We start from the raw sequence: 16,832 nt of genomic DNA, 5'->3' as shown, positions 1-16,832 counted from the left end.
GTCAAATGTGCTTTCTGGGGGTTTTGTTAGTCAAAGAGTCCTGGGTTGGATAGGTGGGAGGCTTTGTATTAGTGATGCTGTCACAGGGTATTAGGGTAACTGTTGCAGGGGGGAGGTTTGGACCTGGAACACTTCTGTACTTTGTCCTTGAACAGTGACTCATACCAGACAGAATCTGTTGTAGGGGTGTGTGTGTGGGGGGGTGCGGATTATTGTTATCTTCTGGGGGCAGGGGATAAGAGCAGGCGGGGATTCAATTTAGGAACATATGCGGAATGGTGTGTGAAAGTAACCAGAGTGGAGGTGGCCGGGGAGGAGGGGAGAGAAATCTGGGGCTGCCCATTTATTCCAGCTCCTAAGAGTGGGACAGAATTGTAACGAAAATAATATATTCATCCTAGAAGGGACTCTGGGTGCAGCCCCTGCGGGGAGGGGAAGAACCTGAGCTGGATTCCTGTGTCCCTGGAATGGACACTGGGTGCAGCCCCAGATATGCTGCTGTGTAAAGCTTGCTATTTCATTGACATTCTTCCCCCTTATTGTGCTCCTGAGGTAAAAGATCTGATAGTATCATGCTGGTGAGATCCCTGTTCACTGTGGGCCTGCTTCTCCAATGCCTTGCACTTTGCCTGGTGCAAGTGAGTGGAGAAATCTGATCTGGTAGAATTCTACACCCACTTTGCATGGGTGCAAATAATTATACAAAGTGCAAGACACTGGAGAATCAGACCATAGGTATGTAGGACACATATACCAATCTCTCAATATAACCAGCTCTCTCTTTCCTGCATTTCAGCTCCGAGTCTATTTTTAAACTCCCTCCTCGTTGCATACCCTGCAAGATATCAAGTGCCCCCTCTATCCTGCATTGTGCCATATCCTGCTATATCACACACTTTACCCTTGGGGATCTCAGTCCAGGTTATGTGTGTTCAGAATTTATGTTGTTTGCAGCATTGTTGTAGCCCGGTTGGTCCCAGGATATGAGAGAGACAAGGAAAGTGAGGTAATATCTATGACAGGATACTTCTGTTGGCAGAAGGTACAAGCTTTCAAGCTACACAGAGCTCTTCTTCAGGCTGGGGAAGGAAGCAGAGGGTACAAAACTCAGTCAGAGTAAAGCATTCTGTGTGAACAGAGGGCAACAGGCACAAAACCAACGCCAACCCAGCTGATGCTAACTGGGCCTCTTGTTGGCAGTCTCAGCAGAGGGGCCAAGCATTGAGTGGGCTGTGGAAATTAACCCACTGCCCTCTCTGTGCTAGAGGTGTTTCCTTGAGAGTGGGTTTGAGCCACACAGGCAGGGAACAGTCCATGGGCACAGCTAGAACTGTCAGTTCTGCGGCTGGTAAACAGGACTTCAGGGTGGCATCCTGAGCTCAGCTACACCGCTGTAAAGCAGAAGGCAGGGCCAAGTCCTGGTCCCAGTAAAGTCACAGGGAGCTTCTTTCGTTATTTTAAATGGGATCAAGATTTGACCCTAGCTCCTTTGGAGTCAATGGAGTTACTGCAGATGGAAATGGACGCAAACAAGATCAGGCCTGGAGGGATAGATTCCAACCTCCCTCACACAGGTATAAACCAGAACTGATGTCAGTGGAGTTAGTTACGTCGGTGTAAAATCTGAATGAGAGCAGGAACTCACCCTCTGGGTCACATTCATCTCAGGCGTAACTTGAGTGGCTTCACTGGAGTTACACCATAGATGACTTTGGCCCTCAGACTCCAGTACTGTTAACCAGGCATCTCCACTGGCATAAAAGGGACACAATTGATATTTGGTTCTCTCTTTAGTCATGAAAAATAATAATGCCGCGGGGGGAGGGGGGAGGGGAGGAGGCAGAGGAGAGAAGAGATGATCACTTTTGTTTTTCGCTCCTCATTTTTACTTCACATCATGAGTCATGTTATCATGTTCTCAGGAGCTGAGTAACTGCCGGGGCTATTTTTACCCTTGTTCTTTTTCAGCAGGCTTCCTTTTCTCTGCCGCTGCTGCTGGATGGACGAAGGACATGAGGATGGTGAGTGGCGGGGGGGAAGGGGAACGGAGGGTGGGATGGCTGTCCGGGGGAGGGGGGAGAATGAGCCCCACCCAATTAGGAAACAAAAGCAATATATTAATATCCAAAAACAACAGGATGAGCTCTGATGTATGTCATATATATATATTATTATTATTTATTATATGGGGGGGAGAGAAATTCCTTTCCAATGCTAGTCACCAGTCTGGAAAAATAAAGAAGGAAAGCTGAACATTTTTTCCTTCCATCAAAACAGGAAAGAGATGGGGAGTGGGGTTGGGAGGAGACACATACACATCGTAAAATGTTGCCAGAGTAAGGAGATGGCTACCCTTTGCCCTAAACTTGGGGGGGAGAGCAGGGGACATATATACTGGGAGAGGTGCATTCTCTCTCTCACACACACATAAAAATACATGCACACAGGTAGGTTTGAGGTATAAATCAATCCTCCCACTCTGCTTTATCTTATCCTCTCTTTGTATCTCTCTCTCTCTCTCATTCACACATCCACTGAGGGACGAAGAGGTTGCCCATTTCCCACCCCCTCCAGGTGTGCATGTGTGGGGTGGGAGGGTGAGCAGTGCCAGTCACCATTGTAAGAGCTCCTTTCCCAACCCTTCTGTATCAAGAACTGTGTATGGTCCCATGGGTCTGGCCTGTGGTGTCCCCTTCCCCGACCTCTTCTTTCATTCAGTCACTGCCAGGGATCCCTTAAGGAGAGTGAGAGAGATTTACTAGCCCACCAGGAGGGGCAGAGGAAATCCTGGTTCAGGTGAGTGACAGTAGAAGTGGGGACTCCCTGGGAGGTCCTGGCAGCTCACACCAAACACTAACTCCCCCGGTGGCATCTCTCTCTGCCGTGTAGTTGTTCTGCCAGCGTTTTATTTAACACCTGAAAAGCAATTAGAGCCCAGAGACCCTGTAATCCTTCTCCAGTTCAACACAAAGACAGAATATGCAAACCCTAAACAACTGTAGCTTTTTCTTTCTCTAAGCAATGCTCCCCACCCCGTCTCTGTCTCCTTCCTTCATTCCCTCTTTCCCTTGCCTCCTTTCTGACTCCTTTAGGGCTAAGTTTGACCTTCAGGAAGTGGGTGCAACTCCCATGGAAGGTTCTGGGGCAAATGATAAATGGTGGTGTAGGTGACACAACTGGGGCCTTTTTCTGATCATACTTATACTGGGGTAAACCTGGAGTAACTCCACTGAAGCCGACAGAGTACCACTGATGTGAAATCAGAACTGGCCCCTGGGGTATGTTAGTCACCCCTCTCCAAGATTTAGGTGGCCTGAATTCATCTTTAGCTGTGACTTCACTGAAGTCCATGGAGTTACACAAGGGATGAATTTATCTGGCTGCAATAATGGTAAATTACCTCCTGCTATTTTTGTCCCGGGGGACCCCACCCAAGCGTTGCTAGTGGATCTCAATCTCGCCTATACCACTCATGCTCTTCCACCCTTGGGTCTGCCCTCCCCCCACAGTTCTGCCAATGCACTACCCTGCAGCACCCTCTGCTGCTAATCCACCCTAATCCTCATCAGCAGCACCCTCTGTTTTCCTGTTCTGGGCTCCCATACAACTCAGCCAATGTATCTCAATCCTGCTCTGCAGTATCACCTGCTATTCCAGTCCTAGAAATCCAACTCAGCTACACTAAGGCACTTTAGACCCTGACTTTCAGACCTCCTATTTTTTTTTTTCTGTTGATTAATTTTAAATAGAATTCATCATGGAGAAGCTGAGAGACATGTCCACAATTCAGGCTGTGTCTTGCTTCCCACTAGAAACCCAATTTTGTTTCCTACCCTTACAAAATCCTCAGAAAGGGTTATTAACACTCACATGTTGCATGTGTGATCTGTGGCCAGCTGAGAATTTTTTGCCAACATTTTAGGTGATGGGGGAGAAGCTGTTTATGTGCTAGGGAATCTACATTGTTTCAGGACTTTTATGTGCATGTTAAACCAATTCCCAATAACAAATAAATGATTGGGGCACAATGAACACAATTTTTCATTGTTTAAAGGGGGGGGGAATTTCTAATAAAAACACTTCCTTATTAAAACTCCAGGCTATCGAACGTGGAGGGATCCTGTAGGGCCATCATATTTGTGGCTTGTTTGATGGGATCTGCTCAGTCATCACTAGGTTGTGACATTGCCTCATCAAGTCATGATGACATATAATGACGCTCTGGCTCAGCATCATCCCATTGCATCCAAACCTCATCCCACTGCAATATGATGTGACATAACATAATGACATTGCCACCACCTCAAAAGTGCTTTGAAGTCCAATGAATGTCTCACAGCAGTCCTTATAGAAGGTGTGATTGCCTCATTAGAAAGGTGACGATTCTGGAAATAATGAGGTGAGCAGCAACTTGATTTCATAAAAGCACTGAAATAAAGAGAACAGAGAACTGGCCAAGTTCAGAGCTGGGGTAAGCAGGTATAGCCCCAATGAACTGGTATTGGGCTCAGTGGAGTTGCATCTGCCCAAATCTGAATTTGGCCCAGTACCTTTAAGATTTTTCACAAGAGAAAAATCTGTCCCTGTGTTAAAAACAGAAAAGACAAATAAATAGCCTCTGAAATCCAAGCAAATCTGAATATTATTTAGTTCTATTTTCAGCCAGGGTTACAGGTGGATGATTAGTCAACTTCCAAACATCCTCTTCCTTGTCATTTAAAGATTCAATTGGGATTAGCTTTTCACTGTTGCTGAGCTTCTAAAAATTCCCTCGCATCATCCACATCAAAATAAATAACTTTATTTCCATCTGACCTCACATGTAATTTAGCTGGATATAGAAAAGCCAGTCCCCCAAAAGCAGACCCTAGAGTCATACAACATTTCCTAATGTCTCATGTCTCGGAGAAAAGATGCAGCACTTCCTGCTAGCTTAGTCCTTAGCCCCACTCACTTTAACTGATGTACCTAAAGTGCTGATCAGCTCCCTCGCTGAGTAGAGACAGCCAGTGGGGTCTATGGGCCATAATCTTGGCTGATGTAAATCAGAGTAGCTCTACTGAAATCAGTTCAGGTATGCCCATTTGCACTAGCTGAGGATCTGACCCTGTATGTTCATAAGTGTGATGACTGATGTGATGTGAACCCGGCTCGGATGGTCAGTGGACCATGCCTAGAGAATGAAGGGAGCAGTAACAGTAATGGTGTTAGTGGGGAGTGTGACTAAAGGGACTGGAAGATCTAAGAGAAAGCTCCTTTAAGTTCTGTGAAATATTGCAGAGGTGGCACTATGCCAGAGGGTGTATCAGACACTGCCTTCCCATGCTTCAGTTCTGGAATTAGGCTTGGGTCTGATTCAACACCTTTCCATCCCAAGCCTTTCCTCCTGCACCTGTGTGCCCTGGCTTGGATCCTCAGCTGGTGTAAACTGGCATAGCTCCGGTGACTTTACACCAGCAGAGAATCTGGCCTCTTGCTCCCTAGTTTAGGATGAAGGCGGCCCACGTACCTTGCTAACTCAGGGCACTTAGCTTTGCCCAGCCTTTCTATGTGAATATTATGCTTTTGTGCATTAGGTTACATTTCTCTTGGAAGTAGGGAGCAGAGGGGATTGCTGTGTTGTTATGGGAGACATAGATACAGTGAATCTGATTCTGCAGTCAGGTACTCCACAGATTCCTGATTTACACCAGAGAATATGAGCTCAAAGTCAGGCCCTTTAGGTATGAATAGCTAAGCTGGGAGGACTTGTGATGTCCAGGGCCTCACACTGCAGAGGAGACATTGCACTGGACACCTTTCTGCCCATCTCTTGTGGTTGCTGATCATGGAGAAGTTAAAGATCACAGGGCACTTCTAGAAGAGTAACTCCAGCATCCTAACCAGCCTCCCTTCCCTCAGTGAATGGGGTTCTAATAGCTGCCGCTATGTTCAGACCATTGCTGAGGAGAGAATGGCTGGGGTCTTTGCCTTTGTCACAGTGCCATCAGGATCTCTCTCTCTCTCTCTCTCTCTCTGCTGCATACAGTGTCCTGGGACCCCTGGGCTCTGAAGCTGAAATTCTCTTTCTACCAGAGAAATCACAAGAGCAAGCACCTTCGCTTCAAATGTGTGAGTGTGTTTGTGTGCGAGAGAGAGAAGAGCATGTGGATGTGTCTGTCAGGATGCACGAGTATGTGATTATGGGAGTCTAATTGTGTTTATAGTGTGAGAGAGCACCTGTGAGTATCTCCCAATGCGTGACTCGGACAGAATACGCATATGGTTGTGCATATGTCAAGAGTGAGAGCGTTGGAGAAAGAGCATGCAGTTTGTGTGTAGGAGAGAGCATGGGTGGGTAATGTCTTTGAAAGAGAGAGTACGTGAGTGTGTGAGAAATCACGTGTGATTTGTGTGTGTGTGTTTTGTTAAGTGTGTCATTTTGTTCGTGAAGAGAACATATGAGTTTACGAGAAGTCACGATATGACTTTATCTTGAATTCACCTGTTAACCAACCCTCTTGCTTCCCCCAGCAAATACCTCCTTGCTTAATTTCCCTTTGGATGTTTATTACATGTGGAGATAATCATGCGGCAAAATTCCTTTTAGTGCCAAGAACAACACAAATTCTGTTGTAACAATGTTTGAATTTTGTTGGCTTTCTTCTGCACACAAAGAGATTGAAGATATTAAAATGACATCTCCCTCCAGAGCAAGTGGGATGGCAGGGCAGGGGGAAAAATGCTGAGAGTTGCAACTGTGACAGTCTTAGTCTTGGGCCAAAAAACTCAACTGCACTGCTGGGAATACCTTTCTCCTTATCTCTCTCATTCCTGAAGGAATTTCTCTCCCCACGTCTATGTGAGCGTAGGGACATCACCAATATAAATTATGTTTATTATTGAGGGTCTTTTTTATTTTGGTGAGTACTGAACTGTCAGTGCCTTATTGGATTTTTTTTCTCTGTCTTTGATATACAGCCAAGAAAGGAGTTGCTACTAGCTGTCTCCACCCCTCTCTCGTCTCCTTTAAAAGAACAGCTGAAAGGGTGGCACCTTATTCTCTTTCTTGCAGACTAAAATAAAGACCCACCAGCTCTCTCCCTGCTACTCTCTCTCCTCCCACTTGATTTTACCTTTTTTCTTGTTGCAACAGAGCATAAGAGGCAGCAGCAGCAGCGCCGCTGAGACTTATCAAGACTCAACACACACAGAATCCAGCCAAGACATTTGCTCACCTGTCTGCAAAACCAAACCAAACCAATCAGACCTCACATACAGCAAAACTACCAGCAACATTCTGAAAGAAAAGACACTGAAACCAGAAAATAATTTAAGAGACAAAAATTCAACTTAAAACAACTTTTATTTTTTAAAAAATATGCCAGAGGAAGAAAAACATTAAAAAAAAAACAACAAAAAAAAATTAAGAAAGAAGATTTATTTTCTGATTTTGTATAAACATTTAGGAAAACTTTGTTTCAGACTTTTTCTAGTTTTTTTTTTTTTTGGAAAACACTGCAAATCATTTTTACCTTTTTGTGGGGGACTCTTTTTTTTTAAAAAAAAAGAACAAAAATTAAGAAGGAAAAAGATAAGTGTGTGGACCATCCAATAAAAGGAAATACTGAAAGATTTCTTGTGGAGAGGGGGGAAAACAGACTTTGGATGAATACATTTTTGGGGGGACTGCCTTTTTAGTTTATTTATACTCCTCTCCTATATTCCTGCTGGCTGATGAGGCAGAGAAAGGGTCCGACAAGTAACCGAGAATTACTTTTTAAAAAATAAAGTGTCTGTTTTTTAACCCTTTCTTCCCCACTCCATGATTGTGGGAGACTAGAGAAACTAACTTGGAAGGGAAAATGAAGAAGTGCGGAGCACTCTGTGAAGGAGGCAAGGCTGGAGCGAAACTGTAAGCAGAGACTGCCTCTCTCACCTCTTTGCCTAAGCGTGGGAATTTATTATTTCTTTTAAAGTCTGTCCTTCAATGTGTCTGGAACTTTTGGGGCTCAGAGTCGGTATGAATTTCAGACTGATCTTCATGTCTCTCTGGTACCTGCCTCTCATCAGCACTGAGGTGAGTGTTGAACCATTTTATTTGACAACTGAGAACAATCAATATCTGGTGAACTTTAGACCCAGGATAAAGTATACAGAGCAGAGCGAGACAGAACTCCTTATAGGTGTTTCTTTGACAAGTTTCATTGTGTCTGTGGGAACGGTTGTACATTTGTAGGTTATTTTTAATAATACTTTATTCTGGTTTTTAAAAGGCAAGAAAATGAATAAGGGGAGAATAAATACAGTTGAATAAGCAACATTTAAGCCGCTGAACTGACAGTAAAAGGGAGTTGGGGAGAAGGATTCAGTTTTGAGTCTGGAGTCACAGATGTAGTTTGACTTCTATATTTGGGGTGAGAGGGGGGCAGTTCCAGTCAGGCCAATGGGGCCACACAGGGGAGGGGGAGCAAATTCTGCACCTGCCCAAGGCTTGCAGTTTGGGAGAGGGCAACAGCCCCCAGCCCCCCTCAAACTACACTCATGTCTGGGGTGCACTCCCCATCCCAACCAAATGTAGCAGTTGCAGCTTCTCAATCTCTCATGCATTTATTAGTTTTGCTTTTTAAAACAAACAAACCAACCTTATTTAGGCAACTCTTTCTGCAGCGCACCATGGCTAGCCCTTGCCCTTGCTGGCTAGCTGTTTGTAGGGGGGGGGAACACCTTCTCCCACCACTCCCTAGAGAAAATATGTAATCCAGTGGCATCTCAGATCTCCAGATGGGGATCTTCAAGATGGGTTCTGCTGGAATTAAACAGGGATGAGCCTGTCTGGCAGTTCAAGAGGGAGCCTGGGGTACTTGTTGCAATGCGGGGTGGGCTAGACAGAATGAGAGAGCTCCCAGCAGTTAAAGAAGGCGCTTGTGGTACATCTCACGGTGCTGGTGGAGTCCGAGGGAATGAAAGAGCTCCGGTGTCGTTCAGGACTTACGTCTCTCTCACGCTGGGAGGTCAGGCTGGGTGGAAGTGGGGAGCTCCCTGAGTTCTTGCAGCTGAATTCTAGCCCTGGTTGCCAGCTACAGCTGTTCTGGGCCGGGAGCTGCAGCCGGGATCCTCCTATCAGTTCTGAACAAACACCCAAGAGGAAGGGAAAATAGCAACGATTTGCAGACTGGAGAGAGATTTCGGGGGGGGTGGGGGGGGGAGGGTTCTTAAAGGAACCCAGGTCCTCTCTTTTGCTTTCCTGGTTTTATCCCCCACCCCAAGAGGTTTCTTCAAACACATTGTGCCCGTCTCTTGGGACTCTGCGATATCTCTTACACCAGTGTAACTTAATTGGGCCAGACCCTCAGCATGCTGCGCGGCGTGTGTCCGGATGAGTCAGAGTGCACCTCCAGAGGGTCAGGACGCCGGGCGGGAGAGCTGCGGCAGGTTGGCTGGAAATGCACAGCTGCAGGGGAGAGTCATTACCAAAAAAAAAGGGGGGGGGGGGGGGCTGAAGAAATCAAGCTGGCGGAGTTTGCTCCTCCTTGCAGCGAGCTGGCAACAGCAAAGACTGGAGTCCGGGAGCGAGAGGAGCACCGCGAGTAAGGAGGACTCGTGCCCCTGCCACAGAGCTATTCAGAGAGCGCTCAGGGCAGGGCGCAGCCAAGGATCAACACGCACGCCATGAAAAAAATCCAGCCCCCTGCACATAGCAAAAGGGCGGCGGGAGAGAGGCAGGAGAGGGTTAACACGGAGGTGAGCCTAGCCGAGATGGAAAGCTGGGACCTGGGACCCAGCCAAGGCAGGTTGTTTTGACCACCAACTGGTGGAAAGAATTCTCCTTTTGTTCTCCGTGCTCCTGGGAGTCGTCATGCAGATTTCACCCACCTCCGCTCGCTCCTGCCTTGCGGTGCCAGCGGAGGACGCCCCCCCCCCCCTTGCCTCACCTATTTGGGGGAGGGGCAGGTGCACTTCGGGCCCCACCCTTTCTACAGCTGCAGTCACTCACCGTGCCAGTCTCATTCCCCGGAGCCAAACCAAAATAAAACCCAGGCGGAGGGAGGAAGGGCTTCCTCACCACGGGTGACGATGATGATCATCCTGAGAAAAAAACAGCACAGGGTCATTCCAGGATTTCGGCCCAAAACTCTCTCCACCTTCTCGCCCTCCCAACTGCAGGAGTTTCCACCACACCAGTATTTCTTTCCTTTTAATGAGGATGAATCAACCCCACACTCCTGGTTACTCCTCCACGGGCTTGCTACAGCTTTATCCGGAACAGCTCTGGGGGAAAGTAATCATCATCATACTTAGCAGCTAGAGAGCATTTTACATTTTTTTTAAAGAACTGGGCAAGCCTTAACCAATTAAGCCTCATAGCCCCTCTGTCCGGTACCGTAAGTGCAGTTTAAAACAACAACAGTAAGAGGACCAAGACAATGCAACCATGACTAAACAACAGAGGCAGTTAAGAGACAAAAAGACACCAGTTAAAGTCAAATCCCCCTGAGAAAAACAGAAAGGAACATTAACGCTGTCAAGTCAAGCGTGGAACCCTAGGCCGGCAAGAAAGAATTTGAAGAGTAACTAGCCAAAGGCACAGAAACTAAGAGCAGTTTTTTTTAAAGTGCACCAGAAGCGGGAAGCCGGCCAAACCATCAGTGGGGCCCCTAGATGACAGAGGTGCTAAAGGAACACTCAAAGAAGACCAGGTCATTGCAGAGCGGCTAAATGAATTCTTTGCATCAGTCTTCCCTGCAGAGAACGCGAGAGAGATTCCCACACCTGAGCCATTTTTTTAGGTACCAATCTGAGGAATGGCCCCAGTTTGAGGTGTAAATAGAGGAGGTTTTGGAACAAGCTGATAAATTAAACACTAATAGATCACCAAGACCAGATGGTATTCACCCAAGAATTCTGAAGGAACTAAAATATGAAATTGCAGAGCTACTAACTGTGGTATGTAGTAACCTATTGCTTCGGGCTTGGCTACACTTGCAAGTTACAGCTCAATAAAGCAGCCCTGGGCGCCCTAGCTCACTCCCCGTCCACACTGGCAAGGAACGGAGAGTGCTCTCACTCCGTGGCTACAGCGCCGCTGATACTCCACCTTGGCGAGTGGAATAACGTTTGCTGCGCCGCCGCTGGAGCGCCGCAGTGCCAGTGTGGACGAGGTGTTGCATTACTGTGCTCTGATTGAGCTCCGGAAACGTCCCACAATCCCCTTAAGTCAAGTGGCCACTCTTGTCATTGTTGTGAAATCGGCTGCAGGAATGCGGAAATGCCCACTGAAAGCTCCCTGTGGGAGAAGCTGGCTGCTTATCAGCTCTGAGAAAAAGCAAACATTTACTGTTTGCTTTGAGTGAGTGAGAGAGAGGCGGGGAAGGGAGAAGAAAGCATGCTGACACACTCTCAGCACCCCAAAAACGCACTCTCTCTTCCCCCACATACACACAACACACTCCCTGTCACGCTTCCCCTCCCCCATTTGAAAAGCATGTTGCAGTCACTTGCGTGCTGGGTTAGCTGCCCATAATGCACCACTCCCAATACCGCTGCAAGTGCCGCAAATGTGGCCACGCCAGTGCGCTGTCAGTGTGGACAGACTGCAGCGCTTTCCCTACTGCACTCTATGAAGGCGGGTTTAACCCACAGCGCTCTACATCTGCAAGTGTAGCCATGCCCTTAAATTGGCCTCTGTACCAGATGACTGGTATCTAAGATCTCACCAATTTTTAAAAAGGCTCCAGAGGGGATCCTGGCAATTACAGGTCTATAAACCTAATTTCAGGTCCAGGCAAACTGGTCAAAACTATAGTAAGATACAGAATTATCAGATGCATATATGAACACAATATGCTGGGGAAGAGTCAACTTAGCTTTTGTAACAGGGAAATCATGCCTCACCAATCTACTAGAATTCTTTGAGGGGATTAAAAAACGTGAAGAGTGATCCAGTGGATATAGTACTTGGACTTTCAGAAAGCCTTTGATAAGGTCCCTCACCAAAGGCTCTTAAGCAAAGTAGGCAGTCATCAGATAAGAGGGGAAGGTCTCTCATGGATCAATAACTGGTTTAAAAGATAGGAAACAAAAGGTAGGAATAAATGGTCAGTTTTCACAGTAGAGAGGTATAGCGGGGGTTCCCCAAGGATCTGTACTGGGACCAGTGCTGTTCAACATATTCATAAATGATCTGAAAAAAGAGGTAAACAGTGAGGTGGTGAAATTTGCAGATGATACAAAATTACTTAAGATAGTTAAGTCCAAAGCAGACTGCAAAGTGTTACAAAGAGTTCTCACAAAACTGTGTGACTGGGCAACAAAAAGTAATGCACATTGGAAAACCTAATCCCAACTATACATAGAAATGCTGCGGTCTAAATTAGCTATTAACACCCAAGAAAGAGATCTTGGAGTCATTGTGGATAGTTCTCTGAAAACATCCACTCAATGTGCAGCAGCAGTCAAAAAAGCTAACAATGTTAGGAACCATTCGGAAAGGGATAGATAATAAGACAGAAAGTATCATAATGCCCCTATTTCAAACCCTGGTATGTCCACACTTTGAATACTGTGCGCCCCTCTGGTCACCCCATCTCAAAAAGATATATTAGAATTGGGGAAAGTACAGAGAAGGGCAACAAAAATTATTAGGGTTGTGGAACAGCTTCCATATAAGGAGAGATTAAAAAGACTTCAACTGTTCATCATAAAAAACAGATTACTAAGGGGGAATATGATAGAGGTCTATAAAATCATGAACGGTTGGGAGAAAGTGAACAAGGAAGTGTTATTTACCTCTTCACATAATGCAAGAACCAGGGGGTCACATAATGAAATTAATAGGTAGCAGGTTTAAACAAACAAAAGGAAGTACTACTTCACACAAAGCACAGTCAACCTGTGGAACTCATTGCCGGGGATGCTGTGAAGGCCAAAACTATAATTGGGTTCAAAAAAGAATTAGATAAATTCAGGGAGGATAGGTCCATCAATGGCTATTAGCCAAGATCATCAGGAATGCAACTCCATGCTCTCGGTGTCTTTAAACCTCTAACTGCCAGATGCTGGGACTGGACAACAGGATGGATCACTTGATAAATTGCTCTGTTCTGTTCATTTCCTCTGAAGCATCAGGCAGCAGCCACTGGGATAGATGGACCTTTGGTCTGACCCGGTATGGTCGTTCTTATGTTCCTCATTTTAGAGAAGGGAAACTGAGGCATGGAATGATTAAAGGACAGACTCTTGGATGCTCAAAATTAAGCACCCATTTGGACACTTAACTAGAAGTGGCCTGATATTCAGCCACAACAACCAGAGGCATCAATGTGGGTGTGCTACACCTCTGAAATCCATACCTCATTTTATGTAAGATTTCAGGTGCCTAACTTCAGGAACCCTGGCTTGAAATTTTTGGCCTAAATGATCTACCTAAGGCTACAGGTGGTCAAAGTAAAGAATAGAAGTTATATGCTCAGATCACTCAGCAACATCTTTCTCTACAGCGCTGCCTGACAGGAATGGGAATGGGAAAGAAAGGAGACATATTTTATCAGTGAAAATGGAGCATTAGAGTCAGGAGAACCCCCATTTCCCTGGAAAATCACAAAGAGGCTGCATCTTTGGGCTGGGGATGAGCAAACAGTAGTTCTTTTCTCCTCTGTCTGAACTCACAAAAACTCTGAACTGGAATCAACGGGCAACTCTAAGGGAAGTAGAGACCTGCCGAAGCTGTCTTGGTTGAAAAGACACTGTGCTAGAATGCCTTGGGAACTAATAAGCCCTCCAAATTGTGCCTCCCCCTCCCGCACAGCCTCATGCAAAGACACACATCCATGGATACATTAAACACCCTGTCCTCTATGCAAGTCCCTCCCCAACAAAGCATGTATCATACAAATACACACCTATGCAAATCTGCATTTAAATACATACATGCACGCATCATACATACATTATTGTTATATCTCTGAGCTCCCCCAAAGTATGCAAGGCACTTTGCAGAAACAAGTAAAGGCACAGACCCTGCCCTGAGAAGCCTACAGAGTGAATTCAGACCTGACACAACAAGTTAAGGCATGTGCACATCTTGCTGGTTCTATTAAATTAGATTAGAGAGACCCATCCGTGCACCATAGAGACACCCTAGTGCAAACATGTCATCTTATTCCTGGAGCATACATACACCCACACATACATGCACCATGCAATTACCCCCTCACCTATCCCCCACCCACCCCATACGTGTAGACTGCTTAGGAGAAAACATGCCATGGGAACTGGGATCGGGTGACAAGTTTGATCCATTGAACACATGTGATGAGGGCAGCTTTTGTATTTTCCCAAATGGAAACCAAGCTCTCTTTTCCATTCCAACCCTGGAGCTGTTTTTCCTGCCAGGGAAGATGTGGTCGAGGGGAAGGGACTCTCCCTGATCCTCAGGCCTCTGCACTGTCATTTCTCAGTATCTGACTCCACAAAGGAGTGAGGGGGACAAAAGACCCCTAATATTCCCCACATAACTGCAACTGCACCCAGTGTACCCAGTGGGAAGTGTACCCAGTGGGAAGATGACAAACAAATGGGTTGAATCCTGGCTTGGGACAGGGGCAGGAGACAGGAATGCTCCTCCCCAAAACATCGCCTCCTGCTTTGCATCACTTCTCTCTCTCTTTTCCTCATTTTGGTCTGTCCTGTGTGGGCACAGCAGAGGCGATGGACGTAAAGCAGAGTATGATGTATCCTTTACTCCTCGTGGCTCTCTCTTCTCTTACCCAGACCACAAAAGGGAAGCAGTTGGTGCTGTGGGCTGCCCAGTGGTTGTGTTTGTTTGAGCAGGGGAGTAACTTCCGCCTCGCGCACTAACCATGAAACATCATCTATGTTGGCAGGGAGGGGAAAAAAGAAATGTGCCCATTTCTATGCCTTGTGAGAGGTGTATTCGTGCACATGCGCACTGACACGTGCGTGTGCGGCGACACACACACTGTTTGGGCACTGCTTTAACACTGTCCGGTGATGTCAGAACTCAGGAATGCTGGCCCCCGGCAGTAGGGTTTTTTTGGAGGGACTGTGATGGCATTTCTCACCTCCCTCACCAGGCTGAAGATGGCGCCTGCCTGAGAGGACACACCCCTGACTCCATTCAGCACCCTGGTGGAGTTTCCCTACCCAAACCCACATTCACATGTCACTCTCCCCCTCTCCACCAACCTGCAGAAGCTCCTGAAACTCCTAACTGACTGCTTAATAGCAGGCACTGTAAGAGCAGCATGCATGATGATTCCTCACTGCCTATAAAGGGAGGAATTACTTGATCCTGAACTCACATCTTTCTCAACAATGTCTGGGGGAGGGTCACTAGAAACACTGGGTTTGCATCTGATTCGGACAGATCTGAGCTGGAAGGTGGAGTCCTTTTGGTCCCTCCACTTCTCCAATCACACCCATCTTTAAGGCCTGGGAGCACTTCCAAGGGGAGTGTGGAAGTGGGAAGGTATTTGCCAGTTGGGAAGCAAGGATGCTAACCTATTTGCATTTTCCCTGTGGGTCAGAATAATTGCCTTGCAACCTATAGAGAGATGGGCTAAACCAGGCGTGGCTTTGGTTTTTGTAAATTTCCATTGGCTGGGCCTGCACATTTTGAAGTCCATCTCACAAAGAATGGGGTGGGGCTGTTAAACAGTCCTAGTTTTGGCCCATCTCTAATTTACATCTTCATGGTGTGAAGGCATAGGCCTCTTATACTGTCCTGCACAAGTGAGGCTCTTGCAGGAGTGAAATGGTGCAACCATGGCAGTGAATTTCAGGATGGGTCAAATGTCTGGGGTAAGCCCGTGGAAATGACAAGGTGATCGATGTGGGTCTATCTCTCCTCATCAGCTGATGTGTGGGCCGGGAGAGAATGACTCTGTCTCTTATGGTATTTCCGACACTATTTATACACGTTGTGCTGTTGGGCAAATACTTCCATTATGTTGCCCAGAGGCTGCTGTTGCTTGGGGCTGGGGACTGTATGCCTCCTCTTCATGTCAGGGGATGGGTGGGTGAGACTGGTATTAGTAGATGGTTAGAATACAGCGGGCGAGACTGTGTCACTGGAATCAAGTTAGCAAAGATTGAATGGGATGTTTTAGGGAGCAGACCCTAAACTATATTTCTGTGCCCACATGGAATGGATTCTGGGAGAGATGAAGGGGTTTTCCCTGACTTGTGAGAGAGCAGAACTGGTCCCTGGGAGACGGGTGGAAGGATTCCTGAGAGGTTATCCATGGCTGGGCGTGGCACTGGAAGGGTTAAATGTATCTGCCCAACCAAGGAACCAACAGCCCCTGGGGTTAAGTCAGAATGAGTCTCTTGCCAGGCTCTGCTGGGACTCGCCCGTCTTACTCCACGCTGAGGAATGTCACAGTGTCTCCCCTCACCATCCCCAATCTGAGTTTGAGGTAAAGAGAAACTTCTTCTTTTTGTACCTTGCGCTCTTCATCCTTCATGCACCCACCATGGTAGAATGACACAGCGGCTATCACCCCATCCCTGGCACTGTGATCCCTCTGCTCTGATCAGCAGTGAGGTGGCTCGGGAGTTTCATAACCTACTCCCTTTCCCAGGGAGAAGAGCAGAGAGCTCAACGCCTTTCTGCATTTTCCTCCCCCAAATCAGAGGGTCTCCCCTTCCATCCTCTCTCGTGTGGCATTTATGTGGCACTACCCGGATGTGCAGAATCACAGCCTAAAAAGGAGGGGAGGAATCCTCACCCTGGGAGTGTCCTCAGTTTCTTTCTCCAAGCCCCAAGGGTCTTTCTCAACCCCTCCCTCTCAGTTTCACAATCTTTGCTTCCTCGGGGCCATGCATTTACT

At 46.8% G+C, this 16,832-nt stretch overlaps 1 protein-coding gene across 3 annotated transcripts in view; it reads left to right on the top strand.

The window, feature by feature from the left end:
• Positions 1-1,858: 1,858 nt before the first annotated feature.
• Positions 1,859-16,832, top strand: part of PDGFB (platelet derived growth factor subunit B) — a 29,946-nt gene continuing 14,972 nt past the window's right edge. The window contains exons 1-2 of one of the 3 annotated variants that reach the window (XM_037881931.2): positions 1,859-2,021; positions 7,136-8,059. In XM_037881931.2, the coding sequence (XP_037737859.1) occupies positions 7,970-8,059 (90 nt within the window). In that variant the 5' untranslated portion in view covers positions 1,859-2,021; positions 7,136-7,969. Of the gene's footprint in view, positions 2,022-6,960; positions 8,060-16,832 lie in introns of all 3 variants that reach the window. The other 2 variants (XM_027831247.3, XM_043543616.1) reach the window with 2 other exon arrangements.

This window comes from Chelonia mydas, chromosome 1 (genome assembly GCF_015237465.2).
Source record: "Chelonia mydas isolate rCheMyd1 chromosome 1, rCheMyd1.pri.v2, whole genome shotgun sequence".
Lineage (NCBI taxonomy): Eukaryota > Metazoa > Chordata > Testudines > Cheloniidae > Chelonia > Chelonia mydas.
The sequence above is the reverse complement of the archived record's forward strand: the minus strand, read 5'-3'. Positions and strand labels throughout refer to the sequence as shown.